The sequence below is a fragment of the Emiliania huxleyi genome (genome assembly GCF_000372725.1).
Source record: "Emiliania huxleyi CCMP1516 unplaced genomic scaffold EMIHUscaffold_1, whole genome shotgun sequence".
NCBI classification, from domain to species: Eukaryota; Haptophyta; order Isochrysidales; family Noelaerhabdaceae; genus Emiliania; species Emiliania huxleyi.
Window position 1 is genome coordinate 108330 of NW_005202428.1, and position 16286 is coordinate 124615.

Below are 16286 nucleotides of genomic sequence, written 5' to 3' on the forward strand. Positions count from 1 at the left end.
TCAGGGGGGGGGAGCCTAGAGAATTTTGTTTTTGCCACCACCATGTCCCTTTGCGGGTGAGTATGGATAAGGGCTTTTCTTATGAAATTTCCGGCGGTTTCCCCCCCCATATTTCTCACAGCAAATGCTGAATGAGCACGCTCCGTCTACCAGCTCGACGGGCCGATGGTCCAGCGGGGAGCCTGCGCGGTCGCGGGCGAGAAGCCGGCGCCGCATGCTCCGTGCTGGTCCATCGGCCCGTCGAGCTGGTAGACGGAGCCTGCTCATTCAGCACTTGCGTGCGTGAGTGCAGAGTGGGGGAGCCGTCGGGCTGGCAGAGACGGAGAGCCTGTTCACTCATCAGCCAGCCATGAGCGAACTCTGAGTGGCCAGACCAGAGCGTCCGGGCAGGCAGACGGAGCCTGACGCGGTGCGCAATGTGCGGCCGTCGACCCTTGTGGCGATGGCCGTGGAGTGCCACGGCTTGCGGCCCCGCGGCTGCCCCTTGCGCCAGCCCTCGACGGCGAGCGAGACGGCGCCGTCAGTGGAGGCGCCCAGCCGCTTCAGGTACCAGCCAGTCAGCACGACGGGGGGCTTGCTCGAGCCTCCTCCTCCGCCGCGCGCGCTGCCCGTGCCGACTGCTGCTGCCGGCGCCGCCTCCGCACCCGCCCTCGGCTGCGGCTGCTGCGGCTGCGGCTGCTGCTGCTGCGGCGGCTGCGGCTGCTGCTGCGGCTCGCGGCGCAGGAAAGCGAGCAGCTCTGCCTCGCTGCCCTTGTTCCGACCACCGCCCGCCCCCGTCGCCGCGGCGCCGCTGGCGTTGGCGGCGGCGTTGGCGGCAGCGGCGGCGGTGGCGACGGGCGGTGGCGGTAGCGGCGGCGGCGGCGGCAGGCGCTGGCGCGGCGTGGCGCCTGCGCCGTCGGTGGAGAGCGAGTCGTTCGAGAAGGGCCCGCCTGCTCGCAGGTGCAGACACCGGCCGTTGGGGAGGGCCCGACCCAGGGCCCAACCCGCCCTTCTCCCCTCGCCCCCCTCCCCCCCTCGCCCCCCCCGTGCCATCTCAGGCCGTCGCTACCTCCCGCTCTTGCGAACCCACACCCCGCGGGTTCTAGCATATGGTTGGGTGGGGGGCCAATTGCCTCCCAGTTTTACCCCCCCCCCCCCCCCCACCCACCCACCCACCCACACACCCGCACACACCCTCTCCCCCTCCCTCTCCTTCCCCCTCTCTCTCCTCTCTCTCTGCCACGCGCGCCCGAAAACGGCTCGGTCGGCGGAAGACCACCCGGAGGCGTGCAGCTACCGAAGGGAGTGGTCGCGAGGCCCCCGCGGGCGTCGGGTGAGGGCGCGCGGCCGTGCGGCGGACGGCGCGACGCCAGCGGCGACGCCCCCGCCGCGCCGAAGGCCGGTGGCCCGAGCGGTGGGCCTGACCCGCCGGAGGAGGAAGCGGCGCGGAAGGCGGGCGGCGGCGGCGGAGGGGGCGGCATCGCCGCGCCAGGCCGGAACAGCGTCGCCTTGGGCATCGGCGAGAGCGATGGCAGCGACGCGGCGCCGAGCGGAGCCGCAGCCGACGCTCCGCCGCCGAGCGAGGGCGCGAGCCCCGCCATGGTGGCCTTTGCGAGCGGCGAGCGGAGGCGGCTGTAGTCGGAGACCTGGTGGATGGCGCTGCTCCGGAGAGGGTCCGGCGCGCGCGGCAGCGAGCGGCGGCTCATGGGGAAAACGGCGAGTGTACAGCGGCGGTGTGTGTGTGTATACCGCGGGAGACGAGAAGAAACAACTGCTGCGGTATTCTCGACGGGGGGGGGGGGAGAATTTTACAACGCTCCCTTTGCTGCACACCATAAAATCTTTGCTTGTGCGCGCCGCGACTCGCAGCTGTGGAGAGAATCCACGCGGCAGCTCGACCGAATTCAGGCGGGCAGACACGGTGAGAAAGAAAAGGGTTTATTTTTTCGCCTGGGATTGCTTAGAATTTTTTGCGCAGCGGCAGTCCGGCTCGCACGCCGACCTCGAGGCGCCAGCTTGCTGCGTGTTTCCCTGAGCACGACTGGGCGCGTCCCGCCATGCGTCGACATGTGCGGCGGCAAGGCTCTCGCCTCGCCCTCGCCGGCGTCGGTGGCGCGGTCGGCCTCTCGGGCGTGGCAGCGTGGCAGGCGCCCTCACCCCTCGCCTCCCTAGCCAGCTGCGAGGGTGGATGCAGGGTGGATCCGGGAGACGGAGCGGGCGGTGATGGGAGGCGGGAGCGACGGGGGCAGCTGCCCGAGCCGCGCGCCACAGCCCCACCCGCGCCCCTTCCCTCTCTCTCCTGCAGCGGCTCGCGAGCCGCCGCTTCCGCTCCGTTCCACCGCCCGCGGGCCTGCGCCTGCCCACCACCCCCGCCGGCCCGGGTCGCAGGCGAAGCAGCTCGAGTACGAGTACAAGCGCAACGGCCCGCTCCCGTCCGCGCGCGGGCCGGTCGGCGCTGCCGCGCGCTGGCTGCCTCGGCCGGGACATGTCCGAGACACGTCCGGGACAATGCCCCGTAGGTCGGCGGTGTCGCGCGCTGGCTGCCTCGGCCGGCGGCGCACTCTGCGGCAGAGGTCGCCGACGGCGCTCCCTCTGCAGCCGTCGCCGCCAAGGCGGCCGCCGGCGCCGTCGCCGCTGCGGCAGCGCGGGTGGAAGCTGCGGCCTCGGCCGCGAGGGCAGAGGCGGCTGCGGTGAGGGCAGAGGCGGCGTCGGCGGCGTCGGCGCAGGTAGAGAATGCAACGGCGAAGGCGGGGGCGGCGAGGGAGAATGCGAAGGCCAAGGCGGAGGCGGCCAAGCAGCGCATCACCGCCGCAGCAGTCGGCGTCGCCACGCCGATTGCACGGCGCGCCGCCGCCTCCTCGCTCTCCTCGCTGCCGCCTCCTCGCTCTCCTCGCTGCCGCCTCTCTCCCCGCTGCCGCCTCTCTCCCCGCTGCCGCCTCTCTCCTCCCTGCCTCTCTCCTCCCTGCCGCCTCTCTCCTCGCTGCCTCTCTCCTCCCTGCCGCCTCTCTCCTCGCTGCCACCCTCCCCTCCCTGCCTCTCTTGTCGCTGCCTCTCTTCTCCCTGCCGCCTCCCTCCTAGCCTCCGAGACGCTTCCCCGTCAAAGCACCCCTTCCTCCGCAGGCGCGCCAGCAGCGGCGGCGGCGCTTCCGAGTGTGCTTCCGAGTGCGGCGGCTGCTCGTCCTTCGGCGGAGGCGGAGGAGGCGGAGGAGGCGGAGGAGGCGGAGGAGGCGGCGGAGGCGGAGGGGGAGGAGGCGGAGGCGGAGGCGGAGGGGGAGGAGGCGGAGGCGGAGGCGGAGGAAGAGGCGGAGGGGGAGGCGGAGGGGGAGGCGGAGGAGGCGGAGGAGGTGCGTTGCTCACGGCGGCGGCGGCGGAGGGTGCGGGGGTGCGAGGAGGCGGAGCAGAGGGCGGCGGCTGCAGTGCCGTCGCGGGCGGGCGCGAGGGCGGCGGAGGCGGAGGCGGAGGCGGAGGCGGAGGCGGAGGGTGCTGCGTTGCTCGGCGGAGGCACGTGATCTTCGTGGGCGACTCGCTGGTGACGGGCGTGGGCTGCTCGCAGGAAGTTTGCACCGGGCCGGCGCTGCCTCGCGCGTTCGCTGATTTTCTGTGCCGCGCGCTGAGGGCGGATGTGCATTGGGCGGCCCTCGGCTCGCCCGGCTCTAGGACGTGTCTAGGACGTGTCGAGGAGGTGTCGAGGACGTGTCTAGGCGGCGATCGGCTCGACCGGATCAGACGTCCGCAGGCTGCGAACAGAGCTGGTGCCGCGCGAGGTGTGAGCGGCGTCTCTTCACACCTCCAGCTGTGAACAGGCTGCGAACAGAGCTGGTGCCGCGCGAGGTGTGAGCGGCGTCTCTTCACACCTCCAGCTGTGAACAGGCTGCGGACAGAGCTGGTGCCGCGCGAGGTGTGAGCGGCGTCTCTTCACACCTCCAGCTGTGAACAGGCTGCGGACAGAGCTGGTGCCGCGGCTGGCGGCGCAGGTCGAGTCGGTGCGGCAGGCGGGCGGGCGGGTGGACATGGTGGTTCTGCTGTGCGGCCTGAACGACGTGAAGAGGGCGTCGCCATGGCGGACGCCGATTGGGTTTCGTCACGACCTGGCGGAGCTCGTCGGCGAGATTCAGGGCAGCTGCGGCGCCGAGACGACGGTCGTGCTGCCGGCGCTGCCGCTGCACTTGGCGCCCGTCTTCAGCGGTCAGTGGCCGCTGCTGCCGCTGCTCTCGTCGTTTGCGGGGCTGTGGGACGAGCAGAAGAAGCGGCTCTCCGAAAGAGAGCCGCCCCGCATCTGCTTCGTGCGGTCCGTCGAGGCAGACAGCGATTTGGCGGCGCAAAACGTGGAGGCTGCGTATTGGGCGGACGACGGCATTCACCCAAACGACGCGGGCTACAAGCTCTGGGGCGAGCACATCGGGCGGGGAGTGATGCGCCACCTCGAGGAGCGGCAGGGGGGGCTCCCCTCGAGACCTCGCGAGGTGGCGTGACGCGCGGGGCTGCTGCGACGCTGGACGCGGATCGGGGTTGGGGGCGTGGCGGGGGGGGGGGGGGGGAGGCTCCAGCAGTGACCTCCGGACCCTAACGGTAATTGTTGGCCTGTGGGGGTGGGAAAAAAGGGGGGGGGGGAGGGGGGGGACCCCCAATCCCATCCAGCGAGCTTGCGCCCCGGGGAACCCCCGAAGCTTTGCGTGGGGTGGTTCTCGCCCTTTGAGGAGGCGGTGACCGGGGTGTCCGCCCATGCCCCCCATGTTTTTTTCTTTGACGTTTCCGGGGGGGGCCCTAACTCCATAAACGCTCCCTCTTTCCCAGCTCCCTGGCTTAACCTGGGGGCGACCTGAAAGGGGGGGACACCCCCGTCCTTCCCTTTTTTACGGTTACCCCCTCCCCCCCAAAAGAAAGGGGGGGGCCGTTGTTATTTATTTATTTATTTAGGCCCCTAACGATAGCATTTCTTCTTTCTTCATGCGCACTGACAAACTCCCCCCCCTTCCCCCCCCCCCCCCCCTCCCCCAATTCCCAATGAATCAAACGAAACTGAGGCGAAACGAAGTGATGACATCACAGCCCGCGCGATCTCGCAACGGACGGACACTGCCCCCTGTGTGTATGGCTGCCGCGCGCAGAAGAGAGAGCTGGCTCGAGATCGGCGGGGAGTGCTGCTCGGCGCCGTACAGCGCTGGGCCCAAGACGCTGCACCGCTCACCTGCCCTCACCAAGCTCATCACTGACGGCAAATTCCCATCACCGCCGGCCACCCCCGCTCCGCTGGCTGCTGGCAGCCTCTATAATCGCCGGCGAAATCCATCGCCTCGATCGTCCGCAAGGCATGGAGCCCTCACCCCCCCTTCACTGTCCCGCCAACGTCTGACGCTCCCTCGTCTCCAGGAGCCTGCTAGGGAGTGACGCCGGCGCGGGACCAGAGGAACGGCCCAAATTCCGGGGCGTGGTCATCCGGGTGCATCTTCCCCTCGTGCACGGCGCGTTGACGCGGCCGTTTGGAATCCAGCACCGAGAGGATGGGTGGGTTGTCAAGCGCACGCTGATGGGGTCGCCGGTGACTTGGGGGCCGTTCCGCAAGGAGGAGGAGGCGCGCAAGTAGCCGGAAGCAGTGAGATCAGTACTCGATCACGTCAATTGCGACCTGAAGCAAAAAGTACTGGCTGCTAGGCGCTTGAGTGGGCACGCGAGGTCGACGTCGCTCTCGGCGACCCAAGCGTTGGCGGCCTCAAGTGCGCGTCAGGACGTGCCCCCTTCTGTCCTGCCGCCCCCTCACGCGTCGATCGCCTCCTCCATAAACTCGAGCAGCTCGGGTGGATACCAAACGGTTCTAAACGCCAAACACACACTTGTTTCTGTCTAGGCACCGAGACCACCTGCATGGCTTGCTCGAGACGCACGCAAAGCGCGTAGGGATGACAACGTACCCCTTCACGATCCAGGCCAAGGCGCAGGCGCTGCAAAGCCAGGCGAAAAATAAGTCTTAGGTCGTAGGCAAGATGAGGCAGAGTCTAAGCCTAATGCTGCCCCGACCCTCAACAGGGACACACGTGTCACGCATGCGGCATCAAGCTCACATGGGGAGTGCTCGAGTTCTTTGGTGGTGGCGCTGATGGCGGAGCCCCTGGCCAACTCCGCGACAACAGCAGCTGCGAGGTGACCCCCTACCCCACGCGCCGGCCCCGCCGCGCCCACCTCTCAGGCAACCGCGGTACTAGGCGCTCTGCCGCCACTGCCACTGCCGCAAGGCCGGCGCCGCCCGATCTCGAAAGGTGGGCAAGGAAAAGAGCTGGGATGCGGAGGGTTGCTGGTGCTCGTGGTGAAGCGCCCAAATGCATAACAGATGCATAACTAAGAGATGGGTGATTAAAGGAGCAGGTCCCCGCCCATGTTGTTCGTGCAGGGTCTTCTGGGGTGGTTGGTGTAGCCGGGGGCCATCCTCCCTACTAGCACTAGCACTAGCCGCCGTCCACGTCGTCCCCCTCGGGGGTCCCTGCTGCTTCTGATAAATAAATAAATAAATAAATAAAAACTGACACCTCTCTACTGTGAGATGGGTACAAAGGAACAGGTCCCCGCCCTTGCGATCTTTGTGCAGGGTTCTTTGTGGGTGTGGTCGGCGACTAGCCGGGGTCGTCCTCCCGATGGGGGACTAGCACTAGCCGTCTTCCACATGGTCCCTCGGGTCCCTGCTGCTCCTAATCTCGTCGTACATCCTCCTACTGATCTCCGCAAAGTCCTGCTCCCTCCCTCGTCTCGCCCTGCGCGTTTGCTCCGCCTCCCCGTCGTCTGCCCTGCGTCGTCTGGCGACGGGTCCTCCATAGTCGGTCGAGGTCGCCGCCCTCCTCGTGCCTCTTCCCAGCGTTCCCTCGGCGGCCGATGCCGTCTGCTCCGGCTCCCCAGTCCCCGGTTCTGCCCTGCTCTCGTCTGCGCTAGTTTCTGCTTCGTCATCACTGGCGCCTCTCCTCTTTTTTCTCCTCCTGCTTCTGATAATACGAAGTCGTAAACTGATTTTTTACGCCTTGTTTGTCGAATTGTCGCGTGAATCGTGCTGTGCGACCGCCTCTGGTTGTAAAGTTCTTTTCATCGTGCTGTGCACTTGGAGCACTTGGAGTGCAGTCATCAACCTCACATCCAGGGCCGGGGAGCTAAGAAGCGCACCCAGCGGGCCGGATGATCGGCATCGGGTGCGACCGCCTTTTGTTGTTAATTTTTACAGCGTTCCATAAGCCGTCAATCTGTTTTCGCGTGTGCAGTCCTCCAGCCCCCCCCCCCCCCCTCCCCCGGGCGCGACCGTGGGTTTGAATCCGATCGACGAATAGGTGACCACCCACCACACACCGCCAACGTGACACACACAGCGCCCAATTCCCTGCTCGCTCGTGCGTGGGGACCGGGGCGCTGTTCGAGTGGGTGTAAAAAGAAAAGAATGCATTTTACTTTCAGGCGGCGGCTACAAGCCCGAAAGGCGACTCGCCGTTGGCCGCTTTCATATATTTCGCCCAAAAGAAGCGTTGGTTTCGGCGCGCCGGCTATTCGGCGCGCGCAACACGTCCGTCCACGGCGCAGCTGACGCCAGGCTGAAAGGGGAAGAGGCGATGAAAATCTGCCCGAACGGCGGCGATCCCGACTTCTCTGTGGATGCAGTGGGAGATGGCGACATGGACCCCGGCTTCGACAAGGATGCATCCCGCGGCTGCATCTGCTGCCCCGGCTGCAAATACGAGGACATCCCATCACCAATCCCAAAGATGTGTATCCCCAAGTTCTGCCTGACGCCAAAGGACCCAGTACCGGATCCCACAGTCGACTATATCAACGACACAGTCGACGACATCGGGACATACATTCGAGGAGAAGCGCACCAGATGTCGATGAGATCTGTGCGTCGGGACGCTGCCGACAGTCCCGCTGCGCGTCTCGCATTCAGCTCAGTGCTGCCCCTCCCTAGGCCGTCAACGACTACGTGGCCTCCACGGGCGGTGTCGCGGGCACTCGCACGTACAGTGGGCGCGACATCGACCCCGACTTCGAGGTTGACACGGCGATTCCCGACGATGCCAAGTGCATGTGCCCGTGGCCATGTGGCTGCGAATACGGGGTGCGCTCGCTGCGCCCAATCTGGCGCAGCCGTTCACGCCCAGCCTGCCACGTCAGCCTGCGGTCTTCCCCGTTGCCATGCTCTCCGGATCCGCCCGGGGGAGGAGGGGGAAGGGGCATGCGGCACGCATCACGCACGCTCTTTCACCCTCTCAAAGCCCTTCCCCTTTCATCCGTCAGGATACGCCGGAGCCGTGGCGGAGCTTTGTGCCGAAGTTCTGCTGGAAGTACGATAAGCCGGAGCCAAAGGTGCCGCGCCGCCAATCCTCCACTCCCTCCCGCTCGGGTCGCACACTTGCCCCCCCACTCGGCTCTGCGCTGTCACTTGTGGGTCGAGCGCATCGCACCGGAGCCCTCCTCCAATATCCTCCAGCCGCTGCCCGCTGCTCCGAGCCCCTTCCCAGCCCCTTCCCAGCCCCCCACGCAGCACACTCCACGGCGCCGACCTCCACGCAGGGCCGCGGTGAGGATGAGCAGCCCTACCCGGACGACGCCAAGTGCCTTTGCCCCTGCGGCTGCACCTACGGGGCAACTCTCACTCTCCAGCAGCCGCCCACCCAGCATACCACACCAACATTCCCCTGCAACCTCCCGTGCAGAACACGCCCGAGCCGTGGCGAACCATTGCGGCCTCCCTCAGCTGCTACCAGGGGGAGAAGACTGAATCCCGTGACATCGACCCGGAGCCTTTGCCAGAGCCTTTGCCAGAGGACGACTGGAGCAGTGCGCAGAGTATCAGCTCGATATCCCCGTCTCACCTTCCGCGCCCGCGTTCCTCATCCGCTGCTCTGCTCACCGCCGCAGACTCTGGCTGCATTTGCTGCCCCGCCTTTTGCAAATATGAGGTGGCCTCCGAGACCAGTCCGAGAACACTCCGAGATCCTTCCACTACCAATATGCCCTTGCGCCACACCCGCGCGCCCGGCGGGGGCGAGAGAGTTGCTAGGCGCCCGGCTGATCTCGTGGGTGCCAACCGACGCCCTTGGCTCCCCTAGCTGCAAGCGTGACTCCAGCGCCGGCTCGCGCGCTTGTCAGGACGTTCCCGACCCAGTGAAGCCGTGCGTTAAGTGCTTCATGACACCGCCTGAGAAACAACCGCGGGACTGGAAGCGCGACATCCCAGAGTTGCCGTGCGTGTCTCCCCTCTCCGACCCACCTACCCACGCTCCTCCCTCGCCGCACTGGCCCGCCCACCGTCCACCGGCGCAGGGCGCCGACCAAGGCCGACAAAATGGTCAAGTCGATGATGGCCTCAATCAACCTGCGCGCGGCCATGATCGATACGGCGGTCAGTGCTCATAGACGGGCCGGACCCTACCGTGATCAACTTGAGCCACCACATTCTTGACCACCCCCCCCCCCCCTCACCCCCTTTCTGCACTGACGCGCATCGCCGAGTACCGTGCTCGAATTGTATTCGCACTTTGCCACGCTCCTTCACGCATTAGGCTAGCGATGCCCTCAGCGCGAAGAAGGAGGCGGATTTGGCTGCGGGCAAGACGAAGGGCGCGCTCGGCCCGACGCGCAGGCGATAGAACTGCTATGATCGGCGCATCTTCACGCCGTTGGCTGAGAGTAGGTTCGCTTGATGCCAAGGCGATTAAAATCTTACAGAGGGTGCGACTCTCCCGAGAGACGGCCGAGAGTAGATGTTGCTGCAGGGGCCACGCTAATCTGCGACTTCCGACCCATCCCCTCGGTATCGCCGCTCTCCTCTCACGGCGTGCGCTTTGCCCGCGCAGGTGGACCAGATGCTCAACACCGTGTTGGACGGCCCGCTCATTTCCAACAGCGCCCCGCCGCCGACGGGGTGGACACCGGGCGGAAATGAGGGGGTGGAGACGCTGCCTGCGAAGGCGCCTTGCGTGTGGTACAACCCATGCACGTATTGCAACTCGTGCAAGCCCTTCCCGGACACCGAGGTGAGCGGGCCCTCCAAAGATCCAAAGATGGTGCCGGACGGGGCGCCGCAGATGAAATGCTTTTACAAGTGCTGCTGCGGCCCCAACCGCTGCCCTTGCTCGCCCGCGGCCTGCAACGCCCCCCTTGAGCCCTACAAGGCCCCGAAAATGACCCCGCCAAAGATGATGATCTGACTCGCCTCTGACTTGGTTCTGACCCCACGTTGCAGCGCACGCCCAGGGCATCAGACGACTTAGCGAGAGCAACCCTCGGCAAGTGCCAAGTGTCCAACAGAACACGGCGGCAAATTAATACAAGGCACACGATCTTCTACTAGCCCTCGCGGCGGGTTAATATAAATTGAGTATTCGCCGACCCGGAAAGCGCTTAAAGCTAATTTACACGTGCGCACACAACGCAGCTACACACTGGCCTTTGGGACCTAATTCTGGTGCATCTGGGACACTTGAGCACCATCTCACAGACGAGGACGACACTCGCAACGAACACACTCTTGGTTGACACTCTTCAGTCTCTTCACCACCCTGTTCAGCTACGCGCGCTGCGGGCGCTGCACCTCTGCCGACCTCAACCGTTCGTCGGGATAACCGCTGGCGCGGTGGCAGGAACGGGACCCGCTCCGCTAGTCCTCCACTACTACACCGAGATATGGGGGAGATATGGGGGAGATGTGGGGGAGATATGGGGAGATCCGCTAGCCCCGCACTACCACACCGAGCGTGCGCAGTCCAGACGCCGATGCAGACGCTCCTCGCCAGGGGGGTTCGCAGCCGTGAAGCAGCAGAGGGAGGGAGCCGTGAGGCGAGCCGCTGCACGCAGCAGCCGACGCCTCGCCGGAGCGGGGCATGGCGACAACGCCGGCATGGCTACAACGCCGGCATGGCTACAGCGCCGGCTGGCCCTTGCGCGCGCACGGGGGCGAGCGGACAAAGATCTCGTCGACGCCTGCGGAGCAATCTCGACTGATCTCGGCTGGTCTCGGCTGATCTCGGCTGATCTCGGCTGGTCTCTGCTCTCTCTCTCTCTCTCTCTCTCTCTCTCTCTCTCTCTCTCTCTCTCTCTCTCTCTGCTCTCTCTCTCTCTCTCTCTCTCTCTCTCTCTCTCTCTCTCTCCCCCTCCCTTCTCTCTCTCTCTCTCCCCCCCCCCCCCGTGCGTGCGTGCGTGCGTGGGGTGGGTGAGCGAGGGTGTGGTCCACGCTATGACATGTGTGCAAGACTGGCTGGCTGACCAACTCGCGCGCGGTGCTCGTACCCCCGAGGCAGCAGCAGCCTGTTCACAGCTGCAGGTGTGAAGAGACGCCGTTCACACTACACGAGCACGCACCCCCGAGGCAGCAGCAGCCTAGTAAGCAATGGCGCTCATGGAGAAGTAGTAGTTCGATGCAGTGCTCGCGGCCCCTGAGGCAGCAGCAGCCTGCGCAGCCGCGGCAGCGTCGATGGCTCGCCTACGAAAAAAGAAAGACAGGATCAAGAAATACGGCGGCGGCGAGGATGGCTCGCCTACGGCTTGAGCCGCTCAGGGCGACTTCACGCCTGCTCTCTAGTGCGGTATATGCAACAGCCGATTGCTCCCTCCCACGCCCACTCCCCACAGCAAGACCATCTCTGCCATGTCTACGAGTTACGCCGCTCACTCCTTCTCCACCGCAGCCACCGCGACCGCGGCCGAGGGCGGCTACTCTCGGCTACTCTCGGCTCCTCTCGGCTCCTCTCGGCTGCTCTCGGCTGCTCTCGGCTCCTCTTGGCTAATCTCGGCTAATCTCGCCCGCAGGCGGCTCGTTCTCGACGGTGAAGCTGTCGACGCAAAAGTCGTCCCACGGCCAAGCCTGTGGCTGAATTGACTCATTCAGTTCTGACCGGCTACTCCATGCCGCAGGGCCCACGCCAAGCCCGTGGCGCTCACCGGTGCTAAAGGAGGAGGAGAGCAGCACTGCTTTCCTCCTCGCCACCAGCGCGAGCCATCTCGGCTGATCTCGGCTGACATCTCGGCTGATCCCGGCTGACATCTCGGCTGATCTCGGCTAACATCTCGACTAATCTCGGCGACTCTCGGCTAATCTCGGCGAATCTCGGCGACTCTCGGCGAATCTCGGCGAATCTCGGCCAGGCGGCGCCTCGAGCACCCTAAGCTCGAGCTGCTCCACGTCGAGCGACACGAAATCGATGACCCCCCGCTCCTACATCTTAACAACGAGACTGTACTACCACTGCTGATGCCACTAGTACTACACGAGCATCGCTCCCTGGCGGCGGCGGGAAGACGGCGCAGCAGCTGGCTCGGCGTCTCGACCGGCACGAGGACCTGCTCACAGCTGACGGTGTGAAGAGACGCCGTTCACAGCCACCGCTCGGCGTCTCGACCGGCACGAGGACTTCTTTGCTCGTGACGCCTAGCCGAGATTAGCCGAGATCAGCCGAGATCAGCCGAGATGGCGCCAGGGCCTCTCCGGTCGCGGCGCCGCTGCGGCGCAGAAAGTCAAAGTCGACGGCGGAGCGGTTGAGCGAGGAGCGCCTGTTCACAGCTGCAAGTGTGAAGAGAGACGCCGCTCACGCCCACGGCTCGGCGCCAGCGGCGGAGCGAGCAGAACATGAAGGCTGCGGTGAAGGGGAGCATGCCGGCTGTGTCCGAGACTGCGACCGGCGCGCCCGAGGAGCGGCCGGCGGCGGCGATGCGCGGGTACACCTAGAGCATCCACGCATTGAGACGCCTCCGTTAGGCGGCGGCGCGCGAGAAGGCTGTGGCTGTCGCAGCTGCAGGCGAGGAGGCGGCGTGGGGGCGTGAGCGGGTGGGGTTGGAGCGGCGGCTGTTCACGCCTCGGGGTTGGGCTCGGCGCAGACGCCGCTCCATCCGAGCCGCACCTGGAGGCAGGAGTCTCGTTCTTTGTGGCACGAGTGCCATCAGTGAGTGGTCGTGTATGCGAAGATGAGTCTTGTTGAGATGATGACGAGGGTCCTCATTCTTCCAGACTCCGCGCCTCATAGTAGTGCGTGTTCGAGTACGTGACTCCGTCGTAGCAGCCGATGTCGACAAAGACGCCGCCGCGCCGCCCGCGAAACAAGTGCTCGTCGAGCCACTTGTCCTGTGACAGCGGTCGGCGGTGGCCATCCTGAGCCCATCCCGAGCGCGGTACTACATCCCCGAGATAGGGGGAGATCTGGCGAGATCTGGGGAGTGTGGCCACCTGCCCATCCTGTGCGTGGTACCCCTCCTCCTCCGCATACTCCACCCGCACGCTGGGGAAGGCCTCGCCACCGCCGTTGCCGCTGGCCGCGCCTCCGCTCGCGCCCGTAGAAGGAGCGGCGACGGCTCCTCTCCGCCCACCGCCGCCGCCGCCGCCGCGAGCACGCCGCAGCTGGCGGCGGAGTGGCTCACTCTCCTGTCGCGGCGGGCGCTGCTGCAGTCGCTGGTTGTGCGATGGAACGCCGTCGCGGGCCCGCCGCCGAATCCTCCGAGCTGCGGCGGCCGGCGGAGTGTCGGGAATGGTGATCTCCTGCAGAGCATGCACGCCGAGGAGGAGTGCAGCGACGGCGGCAAGAGAGAGGACGCACGTCTTCGATGCGAAATTCGGCGGCACCAAGACGACCAGCCGCTGGCCTTCCGGGGTCAGATACTTGCACATGGTCGCAGCCGCTGGTCGCACCCCCTCCCATCCAAGAATTTCTTCGTGCGCCTCCCCGAACATGAGCCGGTGGCATCGCTACGAGCGGCGGGGCTCAACGCGGGGCAGCGCGCCGACGACGTCGAATGCGCCGCCGTGGCATCGCGGCGCCGACGACCAGGCTCAGAGGATGACCCCGGGTAAGCGTTCCCGTGCCTCGACAACTGCCGCTGGTAGGCGCGCCGCGCCGAACCATGGCGGGCGCGCCGCGGCCGCGCGCAACCTTCGTTACAATGCCAACCGCGCGCGGCCGTCGACCGGCAAGCACACGCCTCGACTCGGACACACTGTTCCGAGGGCAAGGGAGAGGGGCTGGCCCCTAGCCCTAGAGGAGAGCTTCCGAGACCCACTCCAAGACCACGCACGCATCATCCCGCGGCCTCGCGGTCGGCGGGATTGCAACCAGTCTTCGCGTGCCGCCTGTCGTTCGAGTCGGGCGCCTTCGGCGTCGGGGTGGCGAGCAGGGGACGCGGCTCTGAGCGCCCAGCGACGCGTGCCGGATGGAGTCCGGCCGCGGGTGACTAGGGAAGTTCGCTCAGGATGTGTGGCAGTCAGTTTGGCTGAGTGTCTTGTCTTGTGGTTCTGTGTGTCGCTCCTGTGTGACCGTCATCGCCCGTCTAGCGTCCACCCATACCGCGTTGGTGTCCCAGTCGTTGGTCGGACTGTGTTTCGCCTTCCCATCAATCAATCGGTGGCAGGAGAACGACGAGAGTGGGACGGCCGCGAGGTGGCATGAAGGTTGCAGCGAGAAGCGGCGAGAGACTGCGAAAAGAGAGATACGAAGAGGCAGACTCCCCAGGGTGGGCGACGGCTAGCGCATCACACTCTCCTCTCCTTAAAGCAATCCCTGTGTGGTGGCGGCGTGCCGTTCTCCCATCCCTCCCTTGGGTTGTGTGTTTTCTTTCTTTCTTTAGCCGGTGGCAGGGGAAGAGACAGCAGGAGAGAGAACGACGAGAGTGGGAAGAACGCGAGGTGGCATGAAGGTCGCTGCGAGAAGGTGAGAAACTGCGGAGAGAGATAGGAAGTGGTAGACGCCCGAGGGTGGGCGACGGCTAGCACCACACTCCTGCTCTCCTTAAAATCCCTGTGTGGTGGCGGCGTGCCGTCCTCCCATCCCTCCCTTGTCTCTTTTCTTTCTTTCTTTCTTAGCCGGCGCCAGCATCATCTGTGGAGGTACAAGTGTTCGAAGAGAGAGTGGAACTGAGCAACGACATGACTTGGCGGCAAATGATCGCAGTGGGGGCGTCAGAAGAGTCGTCCTCGCGCGAGGAGAGCTCGATAAACTCGAGGGGCCAAAATATGCCGCGTCCGAGGAGGGCAGAGTTGCGCCGAAAGGCGGGAGAAGCTGCGAGAGCAAGGGAGCGGCAGGCGGCGGCGCCGTCGCAGAACGAGGCAGAGGAGAGCGACGCGACAGAGGATGAAGCGACAGGAGAGAGAACGACGAGAGTGGGACGACCGCGATCCTTAGCGCTGCGTTTCCGTCTGAGGACTGAGTTACAAGCACGATCCACGCTGAGGCGGGACGTGTGTGCTTTCATGGTAGCGAGCGGCGCGCCGATCCTGCGAGCAGATCGTCGCAACTAAAGCTGGCGGCGCTCACGAGTGAGGCCGCGCCAGCGTGCGTCGCTCCGGGCCGAGAACCTGAGGGTTGACTTGGCAGCGGCTGCGGCCAGCGGACACGGGAAGCTGCTTCGAGGGGAGCCCCTTGCGGAGCTCGAGAAGACGCGGCCACTCTCTCAAGAGAAGTTCGACGAGCAGTACCCGGCGAACCTGCTCGACGAGCTCAAGGGTTTCGATCTCGTCAAGTATAGGGCTGAGCGGGAGAAGGTCCTGCGGGAGAGCCACATCAAGGCCATCGCCTTCAACGAGGTGCTCGAGCGCTACTCGTCCGAGGCAGTGCTCGCCGTCACCGCGGCCCTCAAGGATTGCCCGGGTATGCTCGACCGTCTCCGCGAGAACTGCCCGCTCATGCGGCCCACCGACCGCTCGTCGCCATCCTCGCCCGAGCACCCCGACCCCCGCCGCCCTTGAGCGTGCCGGCGCGGATCACCGTCCACTCGACGCCCGCGGCGCCGCTCATCCTCGCGACCTCCGCCTCCATCGCCTTATAGCTCGCCACCGCTTGTGCTTTGGGGGCCCAGTCTTTTCTACGGCCCAGTCGTCTTGGTATGATATTGGCGGCAGAGGCGAAGAAGCCCATGCCCTCGCCGTTCAGGTAGCGGCTCATCACGGCGACGCGCTTCAGCGCGCTGGCTGCTCGGCTGCAGGAACGTCTCGAGCACCGTCTTCCCAAAGGCGCCCTCGTTGTCGATCGCGGCGTTGAAGCTGGCGCGCGGGTCGCAGGCCTGCTCGCCGCGCGTAGCACTCGGGGGAGGCGCTCGAGCCTCGAGCGGCGCAGCTGTCGGTCAACCCCGCGGCGACCGCCGCCACCATTTTCCCCGTGTTTTCTTTTTGCCGCTAGCGTCTAGGCCTCGGCTACACATCTCTAGCCCACATCGCAAGGAGGAAGGAGTGCACATGGCATCGCTGCGTACATGTCGATGGGGGTGAGACTGAGAGATGGGGGGCCGCGACTATCGCAATCGCAGGTACCTTATGGACACTTTCTTCCGATGCGCGACGCCGAGGGTGGGTGTGGGTGTGG

General features: G+C 65.8%; 4 protein-coding genes across 4 annotated transcripts in view; 1 reads left to right on the top strand and 3 right to left on the bottom strand.

Moving 5' to 3' along the window:
- EMIHUDRAFT_94749 (hypothetical protein) overlaps positions 1 to 1580 on the bottom strand; it is a gene marked incomplete at both ends in the record, with an annotated part of 5569 nt that extends 3989 nt beyond the window's left edge. The window contains 3 exons of the mRNA XM_005793840.1: positions 151 to 259; positions 375 to 929; positions 1277 to 1580. Coding sequence (XP_005793897.1) covers positions 151 to 259; positions 375 to 929; positions 1277 to 1580 — 968 coding nt within the window. The remainder of the gene's footprint in view (positions 1 to 150; positions 260 to 374; positions 930 to 1276) is intronic.
- A 2409-nt stretch (positions 1581 to 3989) lies between these two features.
- On the top strand, positions 3990 to 4451 carry EMIHUDRAFT_193743 (hypothetical protein; the record flags this gene model as incomplete). Its single annotated transcript, XM_005793841.1, has 1 exon — positions 3990 to 4451. The coding sequence occupies one exon, from the start codon at positions 3990 to 3992 to the stop codon at positions 4449 to 4451; it is 462 nt and encodes a 153-aa protein (XP_005793898.1).
- An 8095-nt stretch (positions 4452 to 12546) lies between these two features.
- On the bottom strand, positions 12547 to 13611 carry EMIHUDRAFT_431662 (hypothetical protein; the record flags this gene model as incomplete). Its single annotated transcript, XM_005793842.1, has 3 exons — positions 13166 to 13611; positions 12959 to 13063; positions 12547 to 12842 (listed from the first exon to the last, which is right to left on the bottom strand). Coding segments are annotated over exons 1-3 (720 nt in total), but the record flags the coding sequence as incomplete, so codon positions are not given.
- A 1997-nt stretch (positions 13612 to 15608) lies between these two features.
- Positions 15609 to 16286, bottom strand: part of EMIHUDRAFT_94752 (hypothetical protein) — a gene marked incomplete at both ends in the record, with an annotated part of 2978 nt that continues 2300 nt past the window's right edge. The window contains one exon of the mRNA XM_005793843.1: positions 15609 to 15903. Coding sequence (XP_005793900.1) covers positions 15609 to 15903 — 295 coding nt within the window. The remainder of the gene's footprint in view (positions 15904 to 16286) is intronic.